The sequence below is a fragment of the Saimiri boliviensis genome, chromosome 1, assembly GCF_048565385.1.
Source record: "Saimiri boliviensis isolate mSaiBol1 chromosome 1, mSaiBol1.pri, whole genome shotgun sequence".
Lineage (NCBI taxonomy): Eukaryota > Metazoa > Chordata > Mammalia > Primates > Cebidae > Saimiri > Saimiri boliviensis.
In genome coordinates this window covers 254,456,059-254,480,738 of record NC_133449.1, presented here as the reverse complement: position 1 = coordinate 254,480,738, position 24,680 = coordinate 254,456,059, and the positions used below count along the sequence as shown (strand labels likewise).

General features: G+C 37.3%; 1 protein-coding gene across 1 annotated transcript in view; it reads left to right on the top strand.

Moving 5' to 3' along the window:
• Positions 1–24,680, top strand: part of ITGA1 (integrin subunit alpha 1) — a 172,953-nt gene that overhangs the window by 104,049 nt on the left and 44,224 nt on the right. The window contains exons 10-15 of the mRNA XM_010336618.3: positions 2,783–2,856; positions 3,562–3,706; positions 12,048–12,193; positions 15,832–15,975; positions 17,083–17,340; positions 21,873–22,003. Of these exons, the coding sequence (XP_010334920.3) occupies positions 2,783–2,856; positions 3,562–3,706; positions 12,048–12,193; positions 15,832–15,975; positions 17,083–17,340; positions 21,873–22,003 (898 nt within the window). The remainder of the gene's footprint in view (positions 1–2,782; positions 2,857–3,561; positions 3,707–12,047; positions 12,194–15,831; positions 15,976–17,082; positions 17,341–21,872; positions 22,004–24,680) is intronic.

Here is a 24,680-nt window from a genome sequence, read left to right as displayed (position 1 = left end):
TTGTATTTTTAGTAGAGACAGGGTTTCACTATGTTGGCCAGGTTGGTCTCGAACTCCTGACCTTGTGATCTGCCCACCTCTGCCTCCCAAAGTGCTGGGATTACAGACATGAGCCAGATAATTCTTATTATATGTGATGCACTGTGATGTCTTCTCATCTCTTCCATTCTACCTTAATCTCTTTCAATGAAAAAAAAATGCTGGCTATATTCATTCTGTTGATTTCATGACTGGGTCACAATCCGTACTTAGAACATTTGATTTAGAGGTGATAGGAATCTACAATCCAGCCAGACTGAATTTCTCTGCCTCCCTTTTCCCCTGTGCCTTTGGAAACAGAACACTCTAATTGTTTATGGGTCTGGAGTCGCAGCTGCTTCTGAAGATCTCAGCTGTCTTGTGCTCTGTGTACAAGTCATTTTTAAGTGCCTTTGGTCTCTCAAGAGCTATCCCCATGTAATTTACCAATAAGCCAGATTATGAGTTTGGCTGGCCTCAAGGAAAATACATACAGTGTTCCAACTCATTGTGTACTTTTAATTTTTAATACCATGGGCTAAGAAATGATAGAAACAATCTGTAAAAATAATTCAAAAGAAAAGTTACATAGTTACATTTGATAGTTCTACAGAATACGGTATCATTTTTAAATCTCTTCTTAAGTAAGCAAGTAACCTAAGATGGGCAGAAATGAAGCCCACATCAGCTGGAAGAGGGTGAGATCAATTGCCTGAAATGACATTTTCAGATTGTTTCTAAACTAACTACACTATGGGTTAAACGTGACACTTAGAAGAGCCTCAAGTCTCTATATTTAAATATGGCATCATTTTATAAGGAACTTCACATATCAAAAATGTTTTCTGTATCATCTTTGTTGCTACACTGTCAGAGCCAACCAAAAGCAGTGTTTTGTCTAGATTATTTCTTACATTTTTATGAGATTTTTTAAAAGGCTTTATATCCTTGTTGCTTGGGAAATCTCCATTTCCTGGCAACATTTATCTTAAGGTGGCAAATAGCTGTGATTATGAAATTTCTGCCTGCCAAGGACAGTGCCACCTATTGAGGCAAGTATGCCAAGGACTTACCTAGTACATCAGAAAATGTTCTAATGTCACCATTTCCCATCGAGCATTGGGAGAAATGCCAGCATTTCTAACCAGAGGCTGTACAGTGGTTAGAGTGGTTGGCTTAAGCACTCACGAACAGTCCAGGGAGGAGTTTGCAGCAAGCAGCCCAGGAGAATATAGTGGCCTATTACCATCATGCCACTGCAGCAGGAAGAATGTCACATAGCTTCCTTGTATTTGTTCTCAGCTGAAGGCAGAATAGCATCAGGGCAGATGCTGGAAATAATGCTGGTTTCTATTGCTACATTCTTATTGATCTTGCAGATAAATGAGAAAACACCTTAAAGCATTGTGGACTGAAAATACATGTTTAAGTTAAAGTTAAAATGCATTTCAGTCTTAAATTACAGGGCAATTTGTACGATAAGAGATTATAATGATATATTTGAATTCCTGATTGATTCCCCCATTTAATCTAGTCCTACAAAGGTAATTACTAATGTATTTGTTCACAATTTTATGCAAATAAATAACAAATACATTTAGTTTCTCAAATTTGATTATTCCCACGCCTCAATGAAAGGGCAGACTGACTTTCTTAAGTGCTATTTTTAACTTATCTGCAAGGCCAAATAAATCAGTAACCCCCGAGTGCAAGTAAATAAATCAACATTCCATCAATTCCCTCAGGAAATTGTGGCTTTGGGTTTGGGAATATTTTGAGAATAATTTGAGAATAGCAGACTTCCGTAGAAAGAGCTTCAAACTGGGTACAGGATCTTTTAAAGATATGTGATTAAATAGCGTGTGGACAGCCCCATCACAAAGACCCCCTCCTGATCTGTGAGTTATACTTGCCACCAGTAATTGGAGCAAATAAGTGCAAACTAAAATATCTAAACCCTTGCAATAGAATTCTGATGGGATCTATGGCCTGAATATGGGTGGGACTGATGGAGTTGAGAAACCTCCTTAAACATGTGAATGAAATTTTTTTCAGTCCCCTAACCTATTAAGGAAATTTAGCCTAAGAGTTGGGCATGGTTCCAAAAGCATGAGTCAAGACAGGAATTCCCTCCTGTAGTACATTCGTCTTGAGCCATGTGAACCCAAAGCACCACAGGATCCACAACACCTGCAGTATAAGAATGGAGATTTCTTGGCTGGACGTGGTGGCTCCTGCATGTAATCCCAGCACCTTGGGAGGCTGAGGTGGTTAGATCACTAGGTCAAGAGATCAAGACCGTCCTGGCCAACATGATGAAACCTTGTCTCTACTAAAATACAAAAATTAGCTGGGTGTGGTGGTGCGTGCCTGTAGTCCCAGCTACTCAGGAGGCTGAGGCAGGAGAATTGCTTGAACCAGGGAGATGGAGGTTGCAGTGAGCCAAGATCGTGCCACTGCACTCCAGCCTGGTAATAGAGTGAGATTCAATCTCAAAAAAAAAAAAAGGAGATTTCTCAACTCCTCCAGTAAGGACAGGGCAGCAAGAATTTAAGATATGAGCCCTTTGACCATCTTTCTCTGTCTTCTACCCAGGCCTACCTAGAAATTTGGGGTTGAGAAATGTATGGCTGAAAATGCCCTAAGATATTTGAAATTCTAGTTGGTAAGAGCACAAGTTCTACGAGGTCTGTTTTACTCTGCAAGTCAGCAGTGCATGGAAGCCATTGTTACTTATTTATGGTGATATTTTCCTATGTTATAGCTACAGCTGACCAGTCAGCAGCTTCATTTGAAATGGAAATGTCACAGACTGGCTTCAGTGCTCATTATTCACAGGTATGTTGACCAGTTGGTAGAAAATGAAATACATGTTTGCAAGGCTTCCTTTTCCAAATACAACATCTAGTACTGTAAGTACAATGCGCAGTTCATAGCTTGAACAATTTTCCAAGCTATGATGTTTGCTAATTCAAACAAAAAAAAAGTCATTTCACAAGCTTCTTATTAGAAAAACATGTTCTCTTACACAACTCACTGCATTGTACTAACAGTTGTGAATCAGGCCGTGTGAGCTGTGCCTTATTGTAATTACATACCTATCTAAATGAAATAATTTAGCATATTTGCTAAAGATGTGAAATATGTTTCCACAGTGTCAAAAAATTCAAGAGTCTTATTAGAAATTCATGTTCAAAACCTAGGATTCTTGGGACCCAGAATAAAGTGGAAAGGCAAGATAAGAAAATATATCATTTGTAGTTAATGAAAGAAAAGGCATAATGGTCCTTGCAAAAGAATATTGACATTTCCATGTGCAATTTTACTGTATCACTTGGGCAAGGTACTTGTGCCTCAATTTCCTTTTCTGTAAAACACATATGGTAACAATAGCATCTAGCCCATAGAGTTATTATAAGAATTATATGAGTTAGTAAATGTAAAGCACTTGGAACACTGCCTATACACATTGTTAATGGTGTTTAAAGTGTTTGCTGTTATTGTTTTTATTAAATATTATTATCTTCTCTATTTGCATGTAAGGACTGGGTCATGCTTGGAGCAGTAGGAGCCTATGATTGGAATGGAACAGTTGTCATGCAGAAGGCTGATAAAATCATAATCCCTCAAAACACAACCTTTAATGTTGAGTCTACCAAAATGAATGAACCTCTTGCTTCTTATTTAGGTAAGGTTTGGGTATAATTATAAAACAGTATTTTTTAATTTTCAATTTTTTACCTTCAGCATTATTTGCTTGTATTTCTGTAGTCTTACAATCATATAGCAAGATTATTTCAAAGAGTTGGGTATTTTCCATAACCTGTTCAAAATTTCAGGCCTTTGAGCAGCTTTAGTTAGTCAAAATGACAGAATATGGAAATCATTTTTTGTTAGTAGGGCTATCTAACGCAGGGAATGTTTTAGGATGAGATGTGCACTTTCTGATATGTTCAGTTTCCCTGTGTCTAGTATCAACTTTAACTTCAAGAAGAGCTTTGAACCTGGTAGACAGGAAATTAGGGTAGAAAAGGAAACTTTGACTTCTCCTGTATCCTGAAAACCAAACTCTTATATTGTCTTCAATGACTTCTATCATTAATTTTGGAAAAGAAAAATCTGTTTTGTCATTTAACATCTTCTTTAATAGCACTACTCACAATCAGACAAATATTGAACTTAAACCCAGCGATGTAACATCATCTTGTTTCCCAACATCTTGCCAGAAATGAGGAGGTATGTGTATGGCACCGCTTTATTTGGGATCTATACCAAGCTGAGTGATGCCTAGGGGATGCCAGGGAAATCTCCCATCCCTGAAAAAATATCTCTGCGAACAGTTGAAAGGACTTAGAATGGAAAGTACTATCAGGATATGGCTTCCCACCTCTTACTCACTCTACAAATATTTGGGGGCTCCTCTTTTGCCCCAGGCATTGATCTTAATGCTGGGGATGCAGTGATAAAGAAGAAAAATACCTTGTCCTGGAAGCATTCACAGTTTCAAGGGTTAGTATTCCTCTCTGGGATCTTTCTGTCCCAGAGGCAAGTCTTTTTCTCTCTGTCCCAGTTGCTTTCTATTTTACCCTGAGGTGGCAGGTCTTTACTGCTGTGTTTATACATCTCCTTATTCAAGGACACCTATTGAAGCTGTAGGGTCAGGAGGATTTCAGAAGAATGAAGGGACTAGAGTTTTAGATGACTAAAAATATAGCAGTAAACAGCAGCTACACTGTGACTGCTAAAATCTCTTAAGACATGTAGAACTGTATGAATGAAAGTCTAGTCTGTTTCTCATAAAAATCCTACTACATTCCACTCAGGTCAGGCAACAGCTAGAGAATTTCATTCTTCTAAGTATCACATATTCTCTATGTAATCTTTTCCTGGAGAAATGACTAACTAAGATGTGCCAGTAAAAGATTACGTAGAGAAGACAGCTCCAGAAGCAATTCCCTGCTACAAGTCTCACTCTCTCCAAAATTTAAAGAAATTGAAGGTTAGAAAACAAAGTGCTCATTGCATGTCTTTTAAATATTTGGAGGATTGTGATATGAAATATAGCTGTTAGGCTTAAAATTCATTTCAAATTTTAGCATTAAAAGAGATCCTATGGAGCTTGTAGTCTTAATTTCCAGTTGAGAAACTGCGAGATAGAACAATTATGTTCCAGCTGCCTATGGCAGGTGTGAAACTACAATTCAGGGCTCTTGATTCTTACATCAGTGTTCATATCACCGTACTGACAAAACTGATTCTGGGTTGATCAAGAAAGCACTCCACAAATATTGATACCAGCAATGTGCCAAACACTGAGTTTATAAATAGATAATAAAAAGACAGATGAGGCAGATCAGTTCCTACATTGATAAATCTTACTTTTTTGAGTGAGAGACAATAATGAAACAAGCAATCACTATCAGTATGATATGTGCTATGACACAGAATACTTAAAAAAGAGGGAAGCAACTTAGATTAGATATCTTCTAAAAGTTATTGACATCTGAAGGTTCTATGAGACTGTTTTGTGTGAAATACCTTGGAATCAAGAAACAGCTTAACCCAAGGCTTCTTTCTATTCCATGTAGAATAAATGTAGAACATTTATCTTCCTGTATAATGGATGACATATAAATTAGTGAAACTCCTTATGAAAGGCATTTGACAATGTGTTTACAGAGCTGTGAAAATGTTCATACCACATTTATACAGAAATTTCACTTCTGTGGATCTAACCTCAGGGGAAAAAATCCAATATTTAAGAATGCCAGCCGGGTGCAGTGACTCACACCTGTAATTCTAGCACTTTGGGAGGCCGAGGTGGGTGGATCACCTGAGGTCAGGGGTTCAAGACCAGCCTGACCAACATGGAGAAACCCTATATCTACCAAAAATACAAAATTAGCCAGATGTGGTGGTTGGTGCGTGCCTGTAATTCCAGATACTCGGAGGCTGAGTCAGGAGAATCTCTTGAACCCAGGAGGTGGAGGTTGCAGTGAGCCAAGATTGTACCATTGCATTGCACTCTAGCCTGGGTAACAAGAGTGAAACTTCATCTAAAAAAAAAAAAAAAGGAAAGAAAAGAATGACAAGTGAACAATGATTTCCATTGCATTATTATGTATAGTGTTAGGAGAAAGGCCATTATCCCAAATGCCCCAAAATATGTAGATAATTAAGTAAATAGTAAATCCAATTAACAAATATTATGCACCCATAAAAATAAAAATTGGAAAGCTGCTGATTCTGTGATACTAAGGACTTGAAATGGTTATGGCACAAGGTATACAATTAGTGATAGTGATAAGATCACAAGAGACGTGAGTTTGTTTTCCTATTCTGCCCTGGTTGTGGCTTTAAGCAAATTACTTTCCCTGTCAAAGCCTCAATTTTCCTTTTTCTAAAATGGAAATAATTACACTGCATATATCATTTAAGTTGTTAGGAAAATTAAATAATGACTATAAGATATTTAGTACTGTCCCTACACACAGTTAGCACTCAATGGGTGTTGTCTATTATTTTATTAGGTAAATGTTATTTTGTATTTTTTTGTTATATAATGTTATATAATAAATATTCCTCTTATTAGTATTGTGGTAGGCAGAATAATGATCCCCAAAGATGTCCATGTCCTAATCCCAGGACCCATGAAAATGTTACCTTGTATGGCAAAAGGGACTTTTCACATAGGATTAAATTAAGGATCCTGAGATGGGAAGATTATCCTCAGATATCTGGCTGGGCCTGATATAATCAGACATTCCAAAAATCAGGGAACTTCCCCTGGATGTGGCCAAAGGGAGACGGAACTTTGGAAAAATGGTCAGAGAGATGCGATGTTTTTGGCTTTAAAGACGAAGGGAGGCCACAAGCCAAAAACTGTGGATGGCTCTAGAGCTACAAAGGGCAGGAAAATGGACTCTCCTCAATAGGCTTCAGCAAGAAACAATGCCTTAGCAACATCCTGCTGTTTAGTCCAGGAAGCTCTATGCAAGACTTCTAATATATAGAATTATAAGATAATAAGTTTGTGCTGCTTTAAGCCACCAAGTTTGTGGTAATTGATTACAGCAGCAATAGAAAATTCATGCATAATACATAATAATAATAGTGGCCGACATTAGTACTATGACTAATAAGTACTGAGTATTTACAAAGTTAAAGACACTGTGTGACGTCCACAAAGATGTGTGTGATATTGTTGTCACTCCTAGGAAGTCCACACATTTTAGTTGATAACACTGTAACTTTTGGTATTGTGAATTATATGAGATTAAATTTCTTTAAAACAAACTGTTAAGAATCCTAAATCTGTCATTCCCAAAAAGCTTGGGTTGAAGTTTGCTTAAAGCAGACCTGGAGACTTCAACTTAAAGATATCACTGCAAATAAGAAAACATGGAAAGAATCTTTATTTCTTACCACAGGATTTAAATATATGACTTCTCTCTGTCCAGGAAATGAAATTTTTGAATGTATTTTCTACAATGTGTTGAGATTTTCTTTTCTGTTTTTGTTTGTTTGTTTATTTGTTTGAGACGGAGTTTTTGCTCCCATTACCCAGGCTGGAGTGCAATGGCACGATCTCGGCTCACCGCAACCTCCGCCTCCTGGGTTCAGGCAATTCTCCTGCCTCAGCTTCCTGAGTAGCTCGGATTACAGGCACGCGCCACCATGCCCAGCTAATTTTTTGTATTTTTAGTAGAGACGGGGTTTCACCATGTTGACCAGGATGGTCTCGATCTCTCGACCTCGTGATCCACCCGCCTCGGCCTCCCAAAGTGCTGGGATTACAGGCTTGAGCCACCACGCCTGGCCTGAGATTTTCTTTTCTGTTTCAGAAATTATTTTATTAGCTTACTCACAAGTGAGAGTATATGACATTTTTCCAACATAATATCTAACACATGTAAGATTTCTTTCAAAATAGAAAAGCACCCAGAAAAAGCAGGGCAGAATAGCTTGGGTTGTTTGTTTTTTTTTTTCCCCATCCAAAGTATTATTCTAAATCTGAAATGAAGTTTTCAAAATGTTTCTTTGTGGGGATCACAAATTAAGAAGAGACTGAATGTATTTTTCCTAAATCTGTATGGATTGCAAGTCATAAGACTATGAAAAATCTTATGAAGTAAGGTAAGAGGCAGAGGCTCTATTAGAAAAAAATCACATACTTATCAATAATGATCAGGAAGCTATAAGAACTGAAGCTGTCGAACATCTGTCTTAAGACATATTCATACAGCTATCTTTCTATTACCCAAACTATCTTATGCCAGTACAGGCATAGCAAGTGGATTCGATGGTGAGAATACAGTTGAGACGGTGTTCCCCTGCCTCCTACCCCAACAGTTTGCTCAATTCTATTCCTGCCATACAGCTGCCAGAGGAGAGGGAAAGATGTGAGGCAATGTCATGACATCAAGACAGATCATGCCTGTTATACCTGTACCTCACTAGATCCTTGCCCTTTTCCCAAGAAGTGAATTTTATGAGAGCTAACAGAATTCATTTATTATAAATACATGGAAAGGGCTATGCCATCCATTTTTGCCTTTTCTTCCTTTTTTTTTCTTTCTTTATATTTGAGACAGAGTTTCCTCTTATTGTCCAGGATGGAGTACAGTGGCAGGATCTCTGCTCACTGCAACCTCTTCCTCCTGGGTTCAAGTGACTCTCCTGCCTCAGCCTTCCGAGTAGCTGGGATTCCAGGTGCCAACCACCATGCCTGGCTAATTTTTTGTATTTTTGGTAGAGAGAGGGTTTCATTACGTTGACCAGACTGGTCTCAAACTCCTGACCTCAGGTGATCCGCCTGCTTTGGTCTCCCGAAGTGCTGGGATTACAGGAGTGAGCCACTGTGCCTGGCCCTTCTCTTCCATCTTATGCTTTTCTTTTTCAGAAAACACTATTATGCTTAAATATTTATAATTATCTCCCTTCTCTTAAAATTAGGCTTTACTTGTCTCTGGCTCTTTTTATTTTCCTCTTTCTTGTCTTTATACACCCAAGCCTCAATTAGTAACTCAGCTAATTGCTAGTTACTGTCCCTGAGATGATTTCATTTTTAATTATCAAGTATGTCATCAAAGATAGTTAACTAAATAATCTCACAACTCCAACCCTCAAACATAATTTTCAATTCATTTTTAAAAAGGGGCTTTTATCAAGTTACATTCACAGCACTGCAAATTACACACACACACACACACACACACACACACACAGGAACTGACACTCTCATTCTACTTCCTTCTTTAAACTTCTTAGTAGAGTGGCATGAAATAAAACAGCCTTCATTTTGCACATTCTTCTTTTCCATTTTATGTGTGTATAAACACGGCCTGAAAGTTTCATTTTAAAACAATATTGCGGTTAGCAATATAAACACATAACACATTACATGTTTGAAAAAATATTTCACATTCTATTATGCATAATAAAAAAACAAAAAGATGAAGGAATGAGAATGTGAAGAATATTCATAAAGGACAATATGTCTGATGAATTATAAATTATAAAATCTTTTGTTCCTTTTTAACATTTTTGGAAGAAAGTGAAGCTTACTTTGTAGTAAATACTTGGTGAGTTAGGAAAATGATCTTTTTCTCAATGAGAAGTGCTGTTCTGTGGCATTTTGAAAAATAATCTTACTTCTGCTCCACTGAAGAAATCTGGTTATTAGAAGAGCTATCCCTTTTATAAAATCAAAATCTGCAGGTGGTAATTTTTGTTTATTAATGTGGCTCTGTTCTCAAAACACAAATAAATTTAATTTTTCACTGAAAAATTAATCTTAAAAATACAATTTATGTTCTTCCTGTAAGCAGTCTGAGATGATCTCTTAAAATGGTTCACTATTCACTTGACCTAGAAAAACCCATAAAATCATGCAAATCAAAAGATTCAAATCTTTGTGTTCTTTTTAAGAACATCCATAAAACTACCCAGGCAATCCCGGGTATGTATACGTATCTGAAAAGCCACCAAATATCTTAAAGCTGTGACTTCAGAGAAACACTTTGTGTGTGCCGTTCCATCATTGCAATGGTGGAATTGGTAGATGTATCCAAAGTCAAACAATGGAACTGGACAGAGGGTTTATCGCTCCCAAAGACTGCTGAAAGTTTGTTGCATGTGCTTAAAAATGTAAAAAGCAGTGCTGAACTTAAAGGTTTTTATGTAGATTCTCTTAATCATTATATACATCTAGGTGGGCAAAGTACCCAAGATACACTGGCTCTATTTACAGGGCTTGTGGTCAGATTAATCTACACATGACCCCCACCCCCATCGCCCCACCCACCACACTGAGATGATTCTTACTGAAGCAGAACAAATTTTTCTAAACCAGAGGAGGAAGCTGCACAGAAGAAAAAGATATCCCAGAAGAAACTGAAGAAACAGAAATAATGACCCAGGAATAACGTAAATGTAAAATATATGCAAATAAAACCAGAAGCAGAAAAAAGACAATTCAAAATTGTGAAGAGCATGAAAGCTCAATTAAAAAGAGGAAAGATCAGATATGTGAAAAATGATTCAAGCTCTCTATTGAATAAAATCACATTAAAATCACAGCAAGGTACTGTTGTTAGACAATGTTTAACACCTATTAAAACATACACAAATTTAAATAATAGTACTGATACACAAAGCCTGGAACAGTTTCATGAAATTGACTTTCATATGGCTGTTCATAGAACAAACTAGTACAAATTTTCTGAAAACAATTTTCCAGACACTATTAAAAAGAACTATTAAAAAACTTGATCCAGTAATCTATTTCTTAAAATTCGTGGTCAAAAAATCCAGAAGGAGGCCAAATTTAAATGCTTTTGGAAGTCTTACATATAATACCAAAAATATTAAAACCGCCTAAATTCTAGTGTTTCATAAGGGAATGGTCATGTAATATAAATGCAATGTCTTTTTACACTTTAACCAAGAGAAATAGTTTTTAGTTATTTAAAATTACAATTTAAAAAGCTAGTAGCAGCACAGAAAACATTTACATTTTCTATGATTCCAATTATATAAAAAGTGTTAATTTCTGTAGTGCAGACACCTATATCCAAATGAAGTACTGAATTGATTTATTACAAATTGGGGTGGGGGTGTGCAATTTTTTATTTTTGTGTTATCATTGTTCTATCATTTGTGATTTTAAACAATGAAAAACAGAGATTGGGGGAAAATAGCTTCTCAGAAGAAAGCAGTTGTGGTAGATAGCACATTAAAAGCTTCCACCAGGCCGGGTGTGGTGGCTCACACCTGTAATCCCAGCACTTTGGGAGGCTCAGGCAGGCGGATCACAAGGTGAAGTGATCGAGACCATCCTGGCCATGGTGAAACCTCATCTCTACTAAAAATACAAAAGTTAGCCAGGCGTAGTGGCATGAGCCTGTGGTCCCAGCTACTCAGGAGGCTGAAGTGGAAGAATTGCTTGAACCCAGGAGGTGGAGGTTGCAGTGAGCCAAGATTGCGCCACTGCACTCCAGCCTGGCGACAGAGTAAGACTCCATCTCAAAAAAAAAAAAAAAAAAAAAAAAAAAAAAAAAAAAAAAAAAGGCTTCCACCAAAACAAATACTTTCATGTTATTTTCAAAAAATGTTCATATAGGCCGGGCGTGGTGGCTCAAGCCTGTAATCCCAGCACTTTGGGAGGCCGAGGCGGTGGATCACGAGGTCGAGAGATCGAGACTATCCTGGTCAACATGGTGAAACCCCGTCTCTACTAAAAATACTAAAAATTAGCTGGACATGTTGGCGCGTGCCTGTAATCCCAGCTACTCAGGAGGCTGAGGCAGGAGAATTGCCTGAACCCAGGAGGAGGAGGTTGCGGTGAGCCGAGATTGCGCCATTGCACTCCAGCCTGGGTAACAAGAGCGGAAACTCCGTCTCAAAAAAAAAAAAAAAAAAAATGTTCGTATAAAAATGGTTCTCTCAGCCATTTAAAAAGAGTCTTAATTTATTACATGAAGACTTTAAGGGTTCAGGTGGTAAGTCTGGAATCTTTCTTTTATTAGGTTACACAGTAAACTCTGCCACGGCTGCTTCTGGAGATGTGCTCTATATTGCTGGACAGCCTCGGTACAATCATACAGGCCAGGTCATTATCTACAGGATGGAAGATGCAAGCATCAAAATTCTCCAGACACTCAGTGGAGAACAGGTAAACTTGAAAAATACTGTTTTATTTAAATTAATCTATTCATGCTCTATGTATGTTTACTGTCCATCATCCAAAACTTTTTAAAATGCAATATCCACATATTCATTAATGACTGGGAAAAGGGCTCCGTGTTAGGTTTTTTGGAAGGATGTATAGTGTCTATATCTTTAACTTCATGTTGGATTGGGGTAGAGAAAAGATGTATAATAGATGTAGATACAGACGTACCAATACATACACAAGGAAAGAGATCCAAAACATTAGGAGGCATGAAAGTACCAGTGACCCAGACGATACAGTCAGAACATGATGACATTGCTTTAAGCTAGGATTGGTGCAGAAAGGCTTATTAAGAGATGAAATTTGGACTGAATCTAGAAGGAATGATAGAATGTAGATAGGTACAAAGAGCAGTGAAAGAAAAAGTTAAAATGATAACGTGGACCCATATTATGTGACGTTTTGAATGGCAAATTAAGAGCCCGGATTCTATTCTGGAGGTAATGGGAAATTGTCAATATGTAAAATTGGAAAATTCTTATTAGATATTATTCAATATTAAAAGAAGTTTGGGAAATTATACATGAAAAACATTTATATATGTATATATATAAACTGAAAGAAACATCAGAAATATGCAAACATGAGAATTATACACACACACACACACACACACACACACACACATTAACTGAAAGAAACATCTAACCATGTTTTTTTTAATTGTTATTTTTGAATTGTGATAGCTTGGGTAACTTTTGTCTCTAAAAAGCTTTCTGTATTTTTCAACAGTTCTACAAGGAGAATTTATTAATTTTATTCTACAGTCCTTTCACAGAGGGTGGGAGAGGGGTTCTTCTTAGTCTTCACTAAATACTCCAACTCTCTAGACTAGGTGGGGAGAGCTGCCTCAACCCTCCTGCTCTGAGGAGTTGGAGCTGCAGCCCAGCACAGTAGCAAAGCTCAGGTGCAGGGATACTCACATTAGGCACTTCCAGGAACTCACTGGCTTTAAAACCCCATGCCCCGCAGGAGCAGTATCTTTTATGATAACACTACAGACGTAGCTTGCAGAGTCTCTACAAAGGGCATGCCGGCTACAAGAGTAATTGCACACTGGGAAGTCAAAATTATATCTTCATCAGATACTTATAATTTGTTTATAGTTCCACACAATCTGAATACAATATTCCAATAAGAGGTTATTTGGATTAGCCTTAACAGTACAGTTGAAATCCCATCCTCAGCAGATTCCCAGGAAAATAGAGTTAGAGTAACTAAAGGTCAGATCCTCATATACCAAGGTGAAAGTGTTTTACAAACTCTTTGCCAACATTTATACTTAGAAAATGCTTAACAGTTAGAATAAGATGATCGTTGTAGCTCAAAGTGGAGATAAGAAGAACATAAAATAAGATGTCAGCAATAAAAATGGAAGAGGAAGGGGCACAACAGATATCAATAAGAAGAAGCTGACAATAGTAAAATGAAGCATTTTAGATGACATCTTAGATCCATTATCACTCCGTTAATTGTCTACAAGATAGAAAGTGTCAAATTTTATTAAAATTTGCATGTGAAAGTTGAGGAGAGTGTCATGAATGATTTAAATTGTGAATGATTTCATTTTCAAGCCTGGAAATCTGAAAGAAAGGTGGCTTCATGGTGAGAATGTCAACACTTCCAACAATTTAGGAATTTTTACAATGATGTTTGGCTTTTAGACATGTTCCCTGTAGCAGTAAGCACAAATTCAGGTATTTGTAGGTGCCAATAAAGTAAAATCAAAATAGGTGAAGTCAATGAGTAAAACTGCTGGGCAAAATCCACAGGAAGTGGTGGGAACCATGGACCTGGGCAACTAGGGAGCTTCCATTTGACTGCTGCCAGGTAAGAAGGAAAGCTCAGTGTTGCAAGACCTTGTATTTTATTTATGTTTATAATTAATTCAACTTTTTTTTTTTTTTTTTGAGACGGAGTTTCGCTCTTGTTACCCAGGATGGAGTGCAATGGCGCGATCTCGGCTCACCACAACCTCCGCCTCCTGGGTTCAGGCAATTCTCCTGCCTCAGCCTCCTGAGTAGCTGGGATTATAGGCACACGCCACTACGCCCAGCTAATTTTTAGTATTTTTAGTAGAGACGGGGTTTCACCATGTTGACCAGGTTGGTCTCGATCTCTCGACCTCGTGCTCCACCCGCCTCGGCCTCCCAAAGTGCTGGGATTACAGACTTGAGCCACCGCACCCGGCTTAATTCAACTTTTAAAAAATGCTCTTAAGCCCCACAGAAACCTGTGAGAAAAGTGCATTTAAAAGTCAGCGTCGGCCGGGCGCGGTGGCTCAAGCCTGTAATCCCAGCACTTTGGGAGGCCGAGGCGGGTGGATCACGACGTCGAGAGATCGAGACCATCCTGGTGAACATGGTGAAACCCCGTCTCTACTAAAAATAAAAAACATTAGCTGGGCATGGTGTCGCGTGCCTGTAATCCCAGCTACTCAGGAGACTGAGGCAGGAGAATTGCTTGAACCCAGGAGGCAGAGGTTGCGGTGAGCCGAGATCGTGCCATTGCACTCCAGCCTGGATAACAAGAGCGAAACTCCGTCTCAAAAAAAAAAAAAAAAAAAAAAAAAGTCAATGTCTTTTGCCTACATGTCCTAGAACTGTAGAACTGAAGCCTTGAGCAGGAGGACAGAAAGATATTTGCAATTGCCTTAGTAGACACATTTAAGGATTGCTCATCTAGGGTAAGAGAATGGAAAATAGCTACAGGTCTGAGCTCTAAAAGAGGCCAAAATTTAGGAAATGGGAAGGAGGGAAGAGCCAGTAAATATGAAAAGAGTGGTCTATGCTACAGGTGCAGAAGCAAGAAAGTGGGAGTAAACTCACAGAGCAAGAGAATAAGAGTAAAATCACAGATGCCAGTACAGGGAGATTCAATAAGATAATTGTTAAGAGCATCAAATATTAAGATAGAATAATATTTGCAAAGGTTATTTAAGCACTTAGATAATGAGGTATGAGTTCTTTGCTTTTCTCTAACATATTCCTATCTTTAAATGAGAAAACATACTGCTGTAAGGGATGATCCCCTTGCAATCCTTCTATATTTTTCTGTCTCCTATAGCTGCTGGGATAAGACTTAACCATTTCATTGAGAAGACAATCTTCCAAGACTATATGAAGTGAAATATGCCATACCAGTATTCCAGGACAACTCAGTTATTTATAATGTATTTAAACATATATGCAACAATTCCAGAATGCATGCTACTGTATTTTTATTATTATGCATTCTACTGAATTATTATAATTTTATTTCCTTAAAAAAATCACTATAGTATTACTGACCTTTTCTAATTTGTGGAGAAGAGAGAGATTAGAGTGAAATCTAAAGAAATTCATTTTGTTACTGTCAGGCGATGAAATCTGTGACAGCTCTTCATCCTCAAAGATGGAACCGACTAATATTCTTTATCCTCATGAAAGAGCCAATAAATAACTTTCAGGGAGCATCCATTTTTGTCTTTCATTTCCTTTGCCAACTAGCTCCTACTCTCGATTAACCAAATGCAGATTTAAGCTTCCCTGAGAATTTCTGATGTTCATTGGGCTGTTTTCTTTCATTTTGTGTCCTAGATTGGTTCCTACTTTGGCAGTATTTTAACAACAATCGACATTGATAAGGATTCTAATACTGACATTCTTCTAGTTGGAGCCCCTATGTACATGGGAACGGAGAAAGAGGAGCAGGGAAAAGTGTATGTGTATGCTCTCAATCAGGTAATGGTATTCGAGTTTGGCAGAAATCCAGGAAAATCTCTTCCTTCTCTTTATTTTTGAATAATAAGTTCTAATTTTTCACTCACTTTACAGAGCAAAGAAGCGATTGGAATTCATTCACTCCACCAACCCCTCAGTTTTGAAATGATCATTTATAAGTCTAATAAAGTAGCTCCAACCCTTAGATATTTTCTCTTTGGAAACTTGAATTATGTTTAACAATATATGGGATAAAGGAGGTAATTATAAATCTTACTAAACTGCTCAATAAATCCACAAGGCTTTTTTAGCAGTGGCTTGGAGGTAGATAAATAACCTCAGCAGTTAAATTGTATTGGGTGGAGGGGGAGAAGTTATGAGTTTTAAGGCAGTGACACCACAGGCTTCTAGGAACTACTTCATTGGGCCGGAGTGAGATTTTGTCTTCTATTCCTGACTTCAGATATCATTTTTCAAGTGAAATAATTTTTAATTTCTTCATTAGAAGAGTGTTTTGCTCTTTACAGCAAAGCCAGTGTTTATCTATTTAGCTTTTCCAAAAATGTACATTCTCTCCTAAATTGATTATTTTTAAATAATGAATCATATATCTTTCTTCCTATCATTTTCTGGCTTCCTCCTGTCAACTTTTTTTGTCCTGGGCTGTGTTTTCCAGGAAAGGGTATTCTTGTTCACTTTTGCTAGTATTTTCTATCTGGGATTTGGGTTTGTTTTTTTCTTTTCCCCCTCCACTCTAGGCAACTTTAGAGAAAATTTCCTTTTTGAGTGAATAAATTTTTGCTTTGCACAATATTGAGTGAAGAAGGGATAGTGACACAAATTGAGGATTTAAATATTATTTGGCCTGAAAAGTTGCTGTGAACTATATACTCCTTCAATTGCATTAAAAAGAGACTCCGTTAAAATATGTGTCCCACATTTCTACAGTTTGCTGTTTGGAATCCCTAACTTTGCTCTCAGATAAGCACACTTTTTAAGAAATTTTACCAGCTTTATCACTAATGTACAAATGGTTGTTAATAGCACTGATTTAGTATACTTTAAAAATTCTACTCTGCTGTAGTAATGATGGAAATCCATTAAGTATCCTGTTTATCTTTCTTTCAGACAAGGTTTGAATATCAAATGAGCCTGGAACCTATTAAGCAGACATGCTGTTCATCTCAGCAGCACAATTCATGCAAAAAACGAAACAAAAATGAACCATGTGGGGCTCGTTTTGGAACTGCTATTGCTGCTGTAAAAGACCTCAATCTTGATGGATTTAATGACATTGTGATAGGAGCACCACTGGAGGATGATCACGGGGGAGCTGTGTACATTTATCATGGAAGTGGCAAGACTATAAGAAAAGAGTATGCACAAGTAAGATTTGAAACCTACAGACACCCACCCTTCAGTGATACCCGTTCAATGCCAGGCATTACCTGTCTAACTTCATGAGTTATTTAATTTCCTTCTGACCTTATTGGGAAACTAAATTTAATTGTCTTCTAAGTGTTTTTTATAGAGGAATAACTTTGTATTTTATGGATTTATCTAGTTTCCTTTCTGTTGTTGTTTTCCATGTCTCCAAGATTTGCCTTTTTTTTTTTTTTTAATTGCTTTTTCGGTTTTGGGTCACATGAGAAGAACATGCAAGATTCTTGCATAGGTACACATATGGCAACATGGTTTGCTGCCTTCCTCCCCTTCACCTATATCTGGCATTTCTCCCCATGCTATCTCTCCCCAACTCCCCACCCCCCATCCCTCCCCCATTTCCCCCTGACAGACCCCAGTGTGTGATGTTCCCCTCCCTGTGTCCATGTGTCCTCATTGTTCAACACCCACCTGTGAGTCAGAACATGTGGTGTTTGATTTTCTGCTCTTGTGTCAGTTTGCTGAGAATGATGGTTTCCAGGTTCATCCATGTCCCTACAAAGGACACTAACTCATCGTTTTTGATGGCTGCATAGTATTCCATGGTGTATATGTGCCACATTTTCCCTGTCCAGTCTATCATCCATGGGCATTTGGGTTGGTTCCAGGTCTTTGCTATTGTAAACAGTGTTGTAATGAACATTCGTGTGCATGTGTCCTTATAGTAGAATGATTTATAATCCTTTGGATATATACCCAGTAATGGGATTGCTGGGTCAAATGGAATTTCTATTTCTAGGTCCTTGAGGAGTCACCACACTGTCTTCCACAATGGTTGAACTAATTTACACTCCCACAAGCAGTGTAAAAGTGTTCCTATTTCTCCACACCCTCTCCAGCATCTGTTGTCTCCAGATTTTTTAATGATCATCATTCTAACTGGTGTGAGATGGTATCTCAATGTAGTTTTGATTTGCATTTCTCTAATGACCAGTGATGATGAGCATTTTTTCATATGTTTGTTGGCCTCCTGTATGCCTTCTTTTGTAAAGTGTCTGTTCATATCCTTCACCCACTTTTGAATGGGCTTGTTTGTTGTTTAATTGTATATCTGTTTCAGTTCTTTGTAAATCCTGGATATCAGCCCTTTGTCAGATGGGTAGACTACAAAAATTTTTTCCCATTCTGTTGGTTGCCGATTCACTCTAATGACTGTTTCTTTTGCCGTGAAGAAGCTGTGGAGTTTTATTAGGTCCCATTTGTCTATTTTGGCTTCTGTTGCCAATGCTTTTGGTGTTTTGGTCATGAAGTCCTTGCCTATGCCTATGTCCTGAATGGTTTTGCCTAGATTTTCTTCTAGGGTTTTTATTCTGTTAGGTCTTATGTTTAAGTCTTTAATCCGTCTGGAGTTAATTTTAGTGAAAGGTGTCAGGAAGGGGTCCAGTTTCTGCTTTCTGCACATGGTTAGCCACTTTTCCCAACACCATTATTAAACAGGGAATCCTTTCTCCATTGCTTGTTTTTTTCAGGTTTGTCAAAGATCGGATGGTTGTAGATATGTTGTGTTGCCTCCAAGGCCTCTGTTCTGTTCCATTGGTCTATATGTCTGTTTTGGTACCAGTACCATGCTGTTTTGATTACTGTAGCCTTGTAGTATAGTTTGAAGTCCGATAGTGTGATGCCTCCCACTTTGTTCTTTTTGCTTAGAATTGACTTGGCTAGGTGGTCTCTCTTTTGGTTCCATATGAAGTTTAAGGTGTTTTTTTCCAGTTCTGTGAAGAAGGTTATTGGTACCTTGATGGGGATAGCATTGAATCTGTAAATTACTTTGGGCAGTATGGCCATTTTCACGATGTTGATTCTTCCTAACCATGAACATGGAATGTTTCTCCATCTGTTTGTATCCTCTCTTACTTTGTTGAGCAATGGCTTGTAGTTCTCCTTGAAGAGGTCCTTTACGTTCCTTGTTAGTTGTATTCCTAGGTACTTTATTCTCTTTGTAGCAATTGTGAATGGCAGTTTGTTTTTGACTTGGCTCTCTTTAAGTCTGTTATTGGTGTATAGGAATGCTTGTGATTTTTGCACATTGATTTTGTATCCTGAGACTTTGCTGAAGTTGCTTATCAGTTTCAGGAGATTTTGGGCTGAGACGATGGGGTCTTCTAGATATACAGTCATGTCGTCTGCAAATAGAGACAATTTGACTTCCTCCTATTTGAATACCCTTTATTTCTTTTTCTTGCCTGATTGCTCTGGCTTTTTTTTTTTAGACAGAGTTTTGCTCTTGTTGCCCAGGGTGGAGTGCAGTGGTGTGATCTTGGCTTACTGCAACCTCTGCCTCCCAGGTTCAAGCAATTCTCCTGCCTCAGCCTCCTGAGTAGCTGAGATTACAGGCATACACCACCATGACCAGCTGGTTTTGTACTTTTTCATAGTAGAGATGGGGTTTCTCCATGTGGATTTTACTTTTTGAAACAGTAAAAAGCAAAAGAATACTTTGTGACAATGCTGTTTCACATCTGCAGTGTGTCGCCTTCTAAACAGAGGGCACTGCTCTCTGAATAAGACAAAAATAATTATATGACTTAGCCAATAAAGGAAAGTAGATTCTTGGTTTTATATTTAATGTCCGTGCTGTTATAATAAATTTGCACTGAATTTATATTTATGCATTAAGTTGATATATTTTCCTCAAATGAATTCGGGTTTCTAAAGGTTTACAATTTTCTCACAAGTAATCCTTAGAAAAAAATAAATCTGAATATTAAGTTTAAGCTGCAAGAGACTTCTGTTATTCCTGCTTTTAATTTGTTGTCAGTTAACAGCCTTCTCATCCATAAGTTATTTTTCCTGCATTAGAAAAATAACAAGTTATCAAAGTGCTTAATGCACTATAAAAACAGGAGAATTTAAAGGAGTTAGAAAGTAATTGCCTGTTTTTGAGTAATCATAGTCGGTTAGACATTGAACAATTACTTACAAATGAAACAAAATTCACTACCTTGTAGTTTATATAATATGAAAAGAAATCAAAATATTAATTATTTATTTTCCTATTTGAGTATTCTCTTCAGCTCTGTAGTCAACAGAGTTCTCAAAATCTATTCATGTAATGCAAAGCTGCATGATTTTTCATAAAACCATAATGACAGTGTGAACAAAATAAAGGGCTTATTTTAGTAACAGCACTTGTATCCATTTGATAAATGATTTGTTTCTGTTGAAAATCTTTACAACATTATTTACTTAACAAGATACAGGCAATATTAATGATTGGGGCATGATGGAATTAGGAAATGCGGGAAGAGGGTACTTTCTTATATTCTACCACGTTATTCCTTCAGTGTCAATCCCGCAAATTTAATGGGGTAGCATTTGAAGTAGAAAAGGAAAGATAAATCATTGTTAGATGGAATAGATTGCCATAAACAACCTATTTTCTAAATGATGGTAAATCAAGATGCAACTTTAAATAAAAACAAAAAAAAAATAGAGTTGGATTTGTTTAATTACTGGCAAATGTTTTTTCCAAGGAATAAGTGAAGATGTGCTTACTCGTTTCCGTGAGAACCAGAGATGCTCCTTACGTATGGTATAAGCCGGAATCAAACACTCAGGCCCGTAGAACCAATAAGGCAGATATCTCCTGAATTATTTGCTTTAAAAAATGAGGAAATACTTTCCAATAAGCCTCACCTGTTTAAGCATGAAAAGTGTTTCCATTTGGTTTGATTTAGTGGGCTTCCTATTTTATGTTATTTATGTGGAAAACAAGAGGCTGAGAAGACTTGAAATTTAGGGAGGGTTCGTAAGTCCTGTCTCTTTCCATTAAAAGCATTCGACTCAGCTTGAACCAACACTAAGTCAGGAAGTACAGATATCAAACATACTATGTGTAGTAATGTGCACAGGTCAGTCTTCAAGAGCTCCATATTCATTTGTGCCATCCAAATGTTGTGAATACATGTGAGTGGAATTGAGTCTCTGTGCTCTCAACTTTTAGGGCAATTTTTGAAAGACAGTAGCGATTACATATTGGAAAATGTATTTGATGGGATGTGTTATTTATACCCAGCCACAAAGTTCGGTGAACTCCAAATTGACCCCGAGGACAATTTTCTACTCCCCTCCCCGCTTTACTGATATTTTATGTTTTCAAGATTTCCAGTACCTTTAAATATGTCTGTGTGATGGGATTGGATAGGAAGTAGAAAGCACAGAACCAATTACTCACAATTTTTCCTTTGAGGATTAGACAAAATGACATTGCATAACTTTCCCCTCTCTCTCTGGTGTCAGTGACCTTGAAATGATTTTGTCTGTGCTATAAAAAGAGCAATATCCTCTGGGAACATCTGAGTATTTCCTCTTATCTCCACACGAGGGACCTCTTGGGCGGATTCCCAAAAGATCTTTTAATTTTTATTTTGTTTGTTAAACAATTTAAAATCTCAGATCTATTCGAAGCTGTTTTGAACAGACTCTTCTCACATGAAACTCTTTTATTATTATTATTATTATTATTATTCTCACAGCGTATTCCATCAGGTGGGGATGGTGAGACACTGAAATTTTTTGGCCAGTCTATCCACGGAGAAATGGATTTAAATGGTGATGGTCTGACAGATGTGACTATTGGGGGCCTTGGTGGCGCTGCCCTCTTCTGGTATGTATTTTAATAACATCCTGTTAATCTGAGACTGGGTCACCCTAACTTGCAGAGCTCCCAGTGTGATTGGAGCTCATGTCATACCAGGAATCTAATTTCCTTTTGTGTTCACTATGCAGATACAAGTTACTCAGTTGAGTGAGCTGGAAAAGTCAATACATCTTAAGAACAAAGAAGCTATATAAAAGGAGCAAGTAGAATGAACTCTTAATTTGGTGTGTCTATTACGTGGTTTGCACCAAAATAGGCCTTCGTTTTAGGAGAAGTACAGGGGAAGAGAAGCTCTTATAGAGGATGTAATATAAACACGAAAATATCACTAATATTGGGTTGCTTACAAGGTTTTAGAGATAACAGATTTTTTATTCATTTACCTAATACATAGAAACAGATCATTGTAGCTGGGTGCGGTGGCTCACGCCTGTAATCCCAGGCGGCGGGAGGCTGAGGGGGGCGGATCAATTGAGGTCAGGAGTTCAAGACCAGCCTGACCCACATGAAGAAACCCCATCTCTACTAAAAATACAAAATTAGCCAGGAGTGTTGGCACATGCCTGAAATCCCAGCTACTTGGAAGACTGAGGCAGGAGAATCACTTGAACCCGGGAGGCAGAGGTTAAGGTGAGCCGAGATCACACCATTGCACTCCAACCTGTGCAACTCCATCTCAAAAAAAAAAGAAGCAAATAATTGTGCAGCACTGTCTGACTGCGTTTATATTGTTAGTCATGCCTAGAGCCATCTTAAGTAATATCTTTGCTTAGCCTGTAAGATGCCCGCATCCCCAAACTACCCCAGTCTTTTCAGTTAATTGTAAAAATCCAAGCCAATGGTCAGATACATACATTAATAATGCCTTATTTATTAATTATGAATAATAAAGTAATAATTTAGTAAGCAATACCATTAATAACCATAGTTTTAACCAGCTAAAATATCCTTTTGCAAAAACTGTTCTACTTGAAAAAAAATTATTAAGAAATCAAGAAGCAACTTAATGAGAAACCCACATGATAATTTTGAAAAATATAATAAATCCCATTAAGAAATATAAAGGAAGAGTTTCATAAATAAAATATCCATTTATTCCATGTGACCTAATGGGAAGTCTGCATGTTCATTTTCCTAAATTAACGCATCAGTTTACTGTAATTCAGATAGAAACATACCTCAATGCTCTTTTTTTCCCAAAAATTTATCTAGAAGAGTAGTAAAGTGTGAAAGAAAGGTGAAAATAGATGACTTTGCCATAATTTAAGATGATGCTTAAGAACTAATGGTCAAATAAAAATGGTCTACTAAATTGTGCACCTACAATAACCATTATGTTAAAAAAAAAAAAAAGAAAGAAAACGTTACAGTAAAGGGGAAAGAAGACTGAAAGGTGATACCTAAGAAAAGGGGGGCAGAGTGGCTGTGACTTTGGGGAGGACTCACCAGAAACCAAGGCTCAAAACCAGAAGCCAGCAGTGTCAGGGACAAAGGGTACATTTCGATTTTGTTTGAATTGTTAATTCTGAATTAGTTTATTCTGCTCCCTTTAGCGCACAAATATTTATTGTATTAATTCTCATGTTAAAAATATGTTTTCAGGGCTTTTGTGCTCCAGTTTTGTTTCAAGGCCTTCTTGCAAAGCTTTGAAAACTCATTCATGGCCTCTCCTGCCCCAAATCAAGCCACCGATGGGCCACAATGATAGTCATTTCCCTCTCATAGTTCAGACTCCATTGACAGCAGAATGGACCACACCCATATACGGGGACACTAAGTCTCAGATTCACAATACCTAACAAGAAGTGAGAGGGGATACAAATGACAGGTGATAGGAAAAACATTTGGAAGCAAATGGTGAGAGCCTTGTCATGTGGCCTGGACTGAGCTGTAACCCCAAGGAAGATCTGGCTGGGGCAGAGAGGATGTGCGGGGTGGCTAATGGTCAAGGCAGCTTTATGCCTGGAGAATCCGTATTACTAAGTAGGAAATTAGGCATGCTCATTCATTGCTGATGAAAGGGTAAACTGGTTAAAACTCATTAGAAGGTCTTTATCAACAAGTATTTAAAAGCCTTCCAATGTTCCCACTTTTTACCAAGGATTTAACTTCCTAAAAATTTAAAGATAATCTAGAAATAGGATTAAAGATGTCATCACACATCTTTAGTATGTAATACTATCTTTTAATAACATTAAATTTACCACCATACTCACAAACCATTTTTTAAACATAAGCTAAATATCCATTGAGATGGGATTGAATGAATAGATTATGGTATGTGCGTATGCTGGCATAGTCTACTGCCATTAAAAATAATGTTCTCAGAAAAATGTAAATATTGGAAAGCTGTTCATTGTATTATAATGTTTTAAAAATATGTATGCATACATATGAAGATGTGCTTGTGTATGTATCTATGTATGCATGTGTGTGTATTTATATATATGTATATATATAATATATATGCATGTATATGTGTTATTCCATAAAGAAAAAAAACACTGAGTGTATTAAATATTAATGGTGATTATTACTGAGCATAGAGTTACAAGTTATTTGTGTTTTCTTTATGCATTTCTAAGATTTCTATATTTTCTATGAGTACATTGTTTTAAAAGAAAAAAGACAACCATCTTTTTTTAATGCAAAAGCATAAGCAGTGACTTCATTATTCACAAGA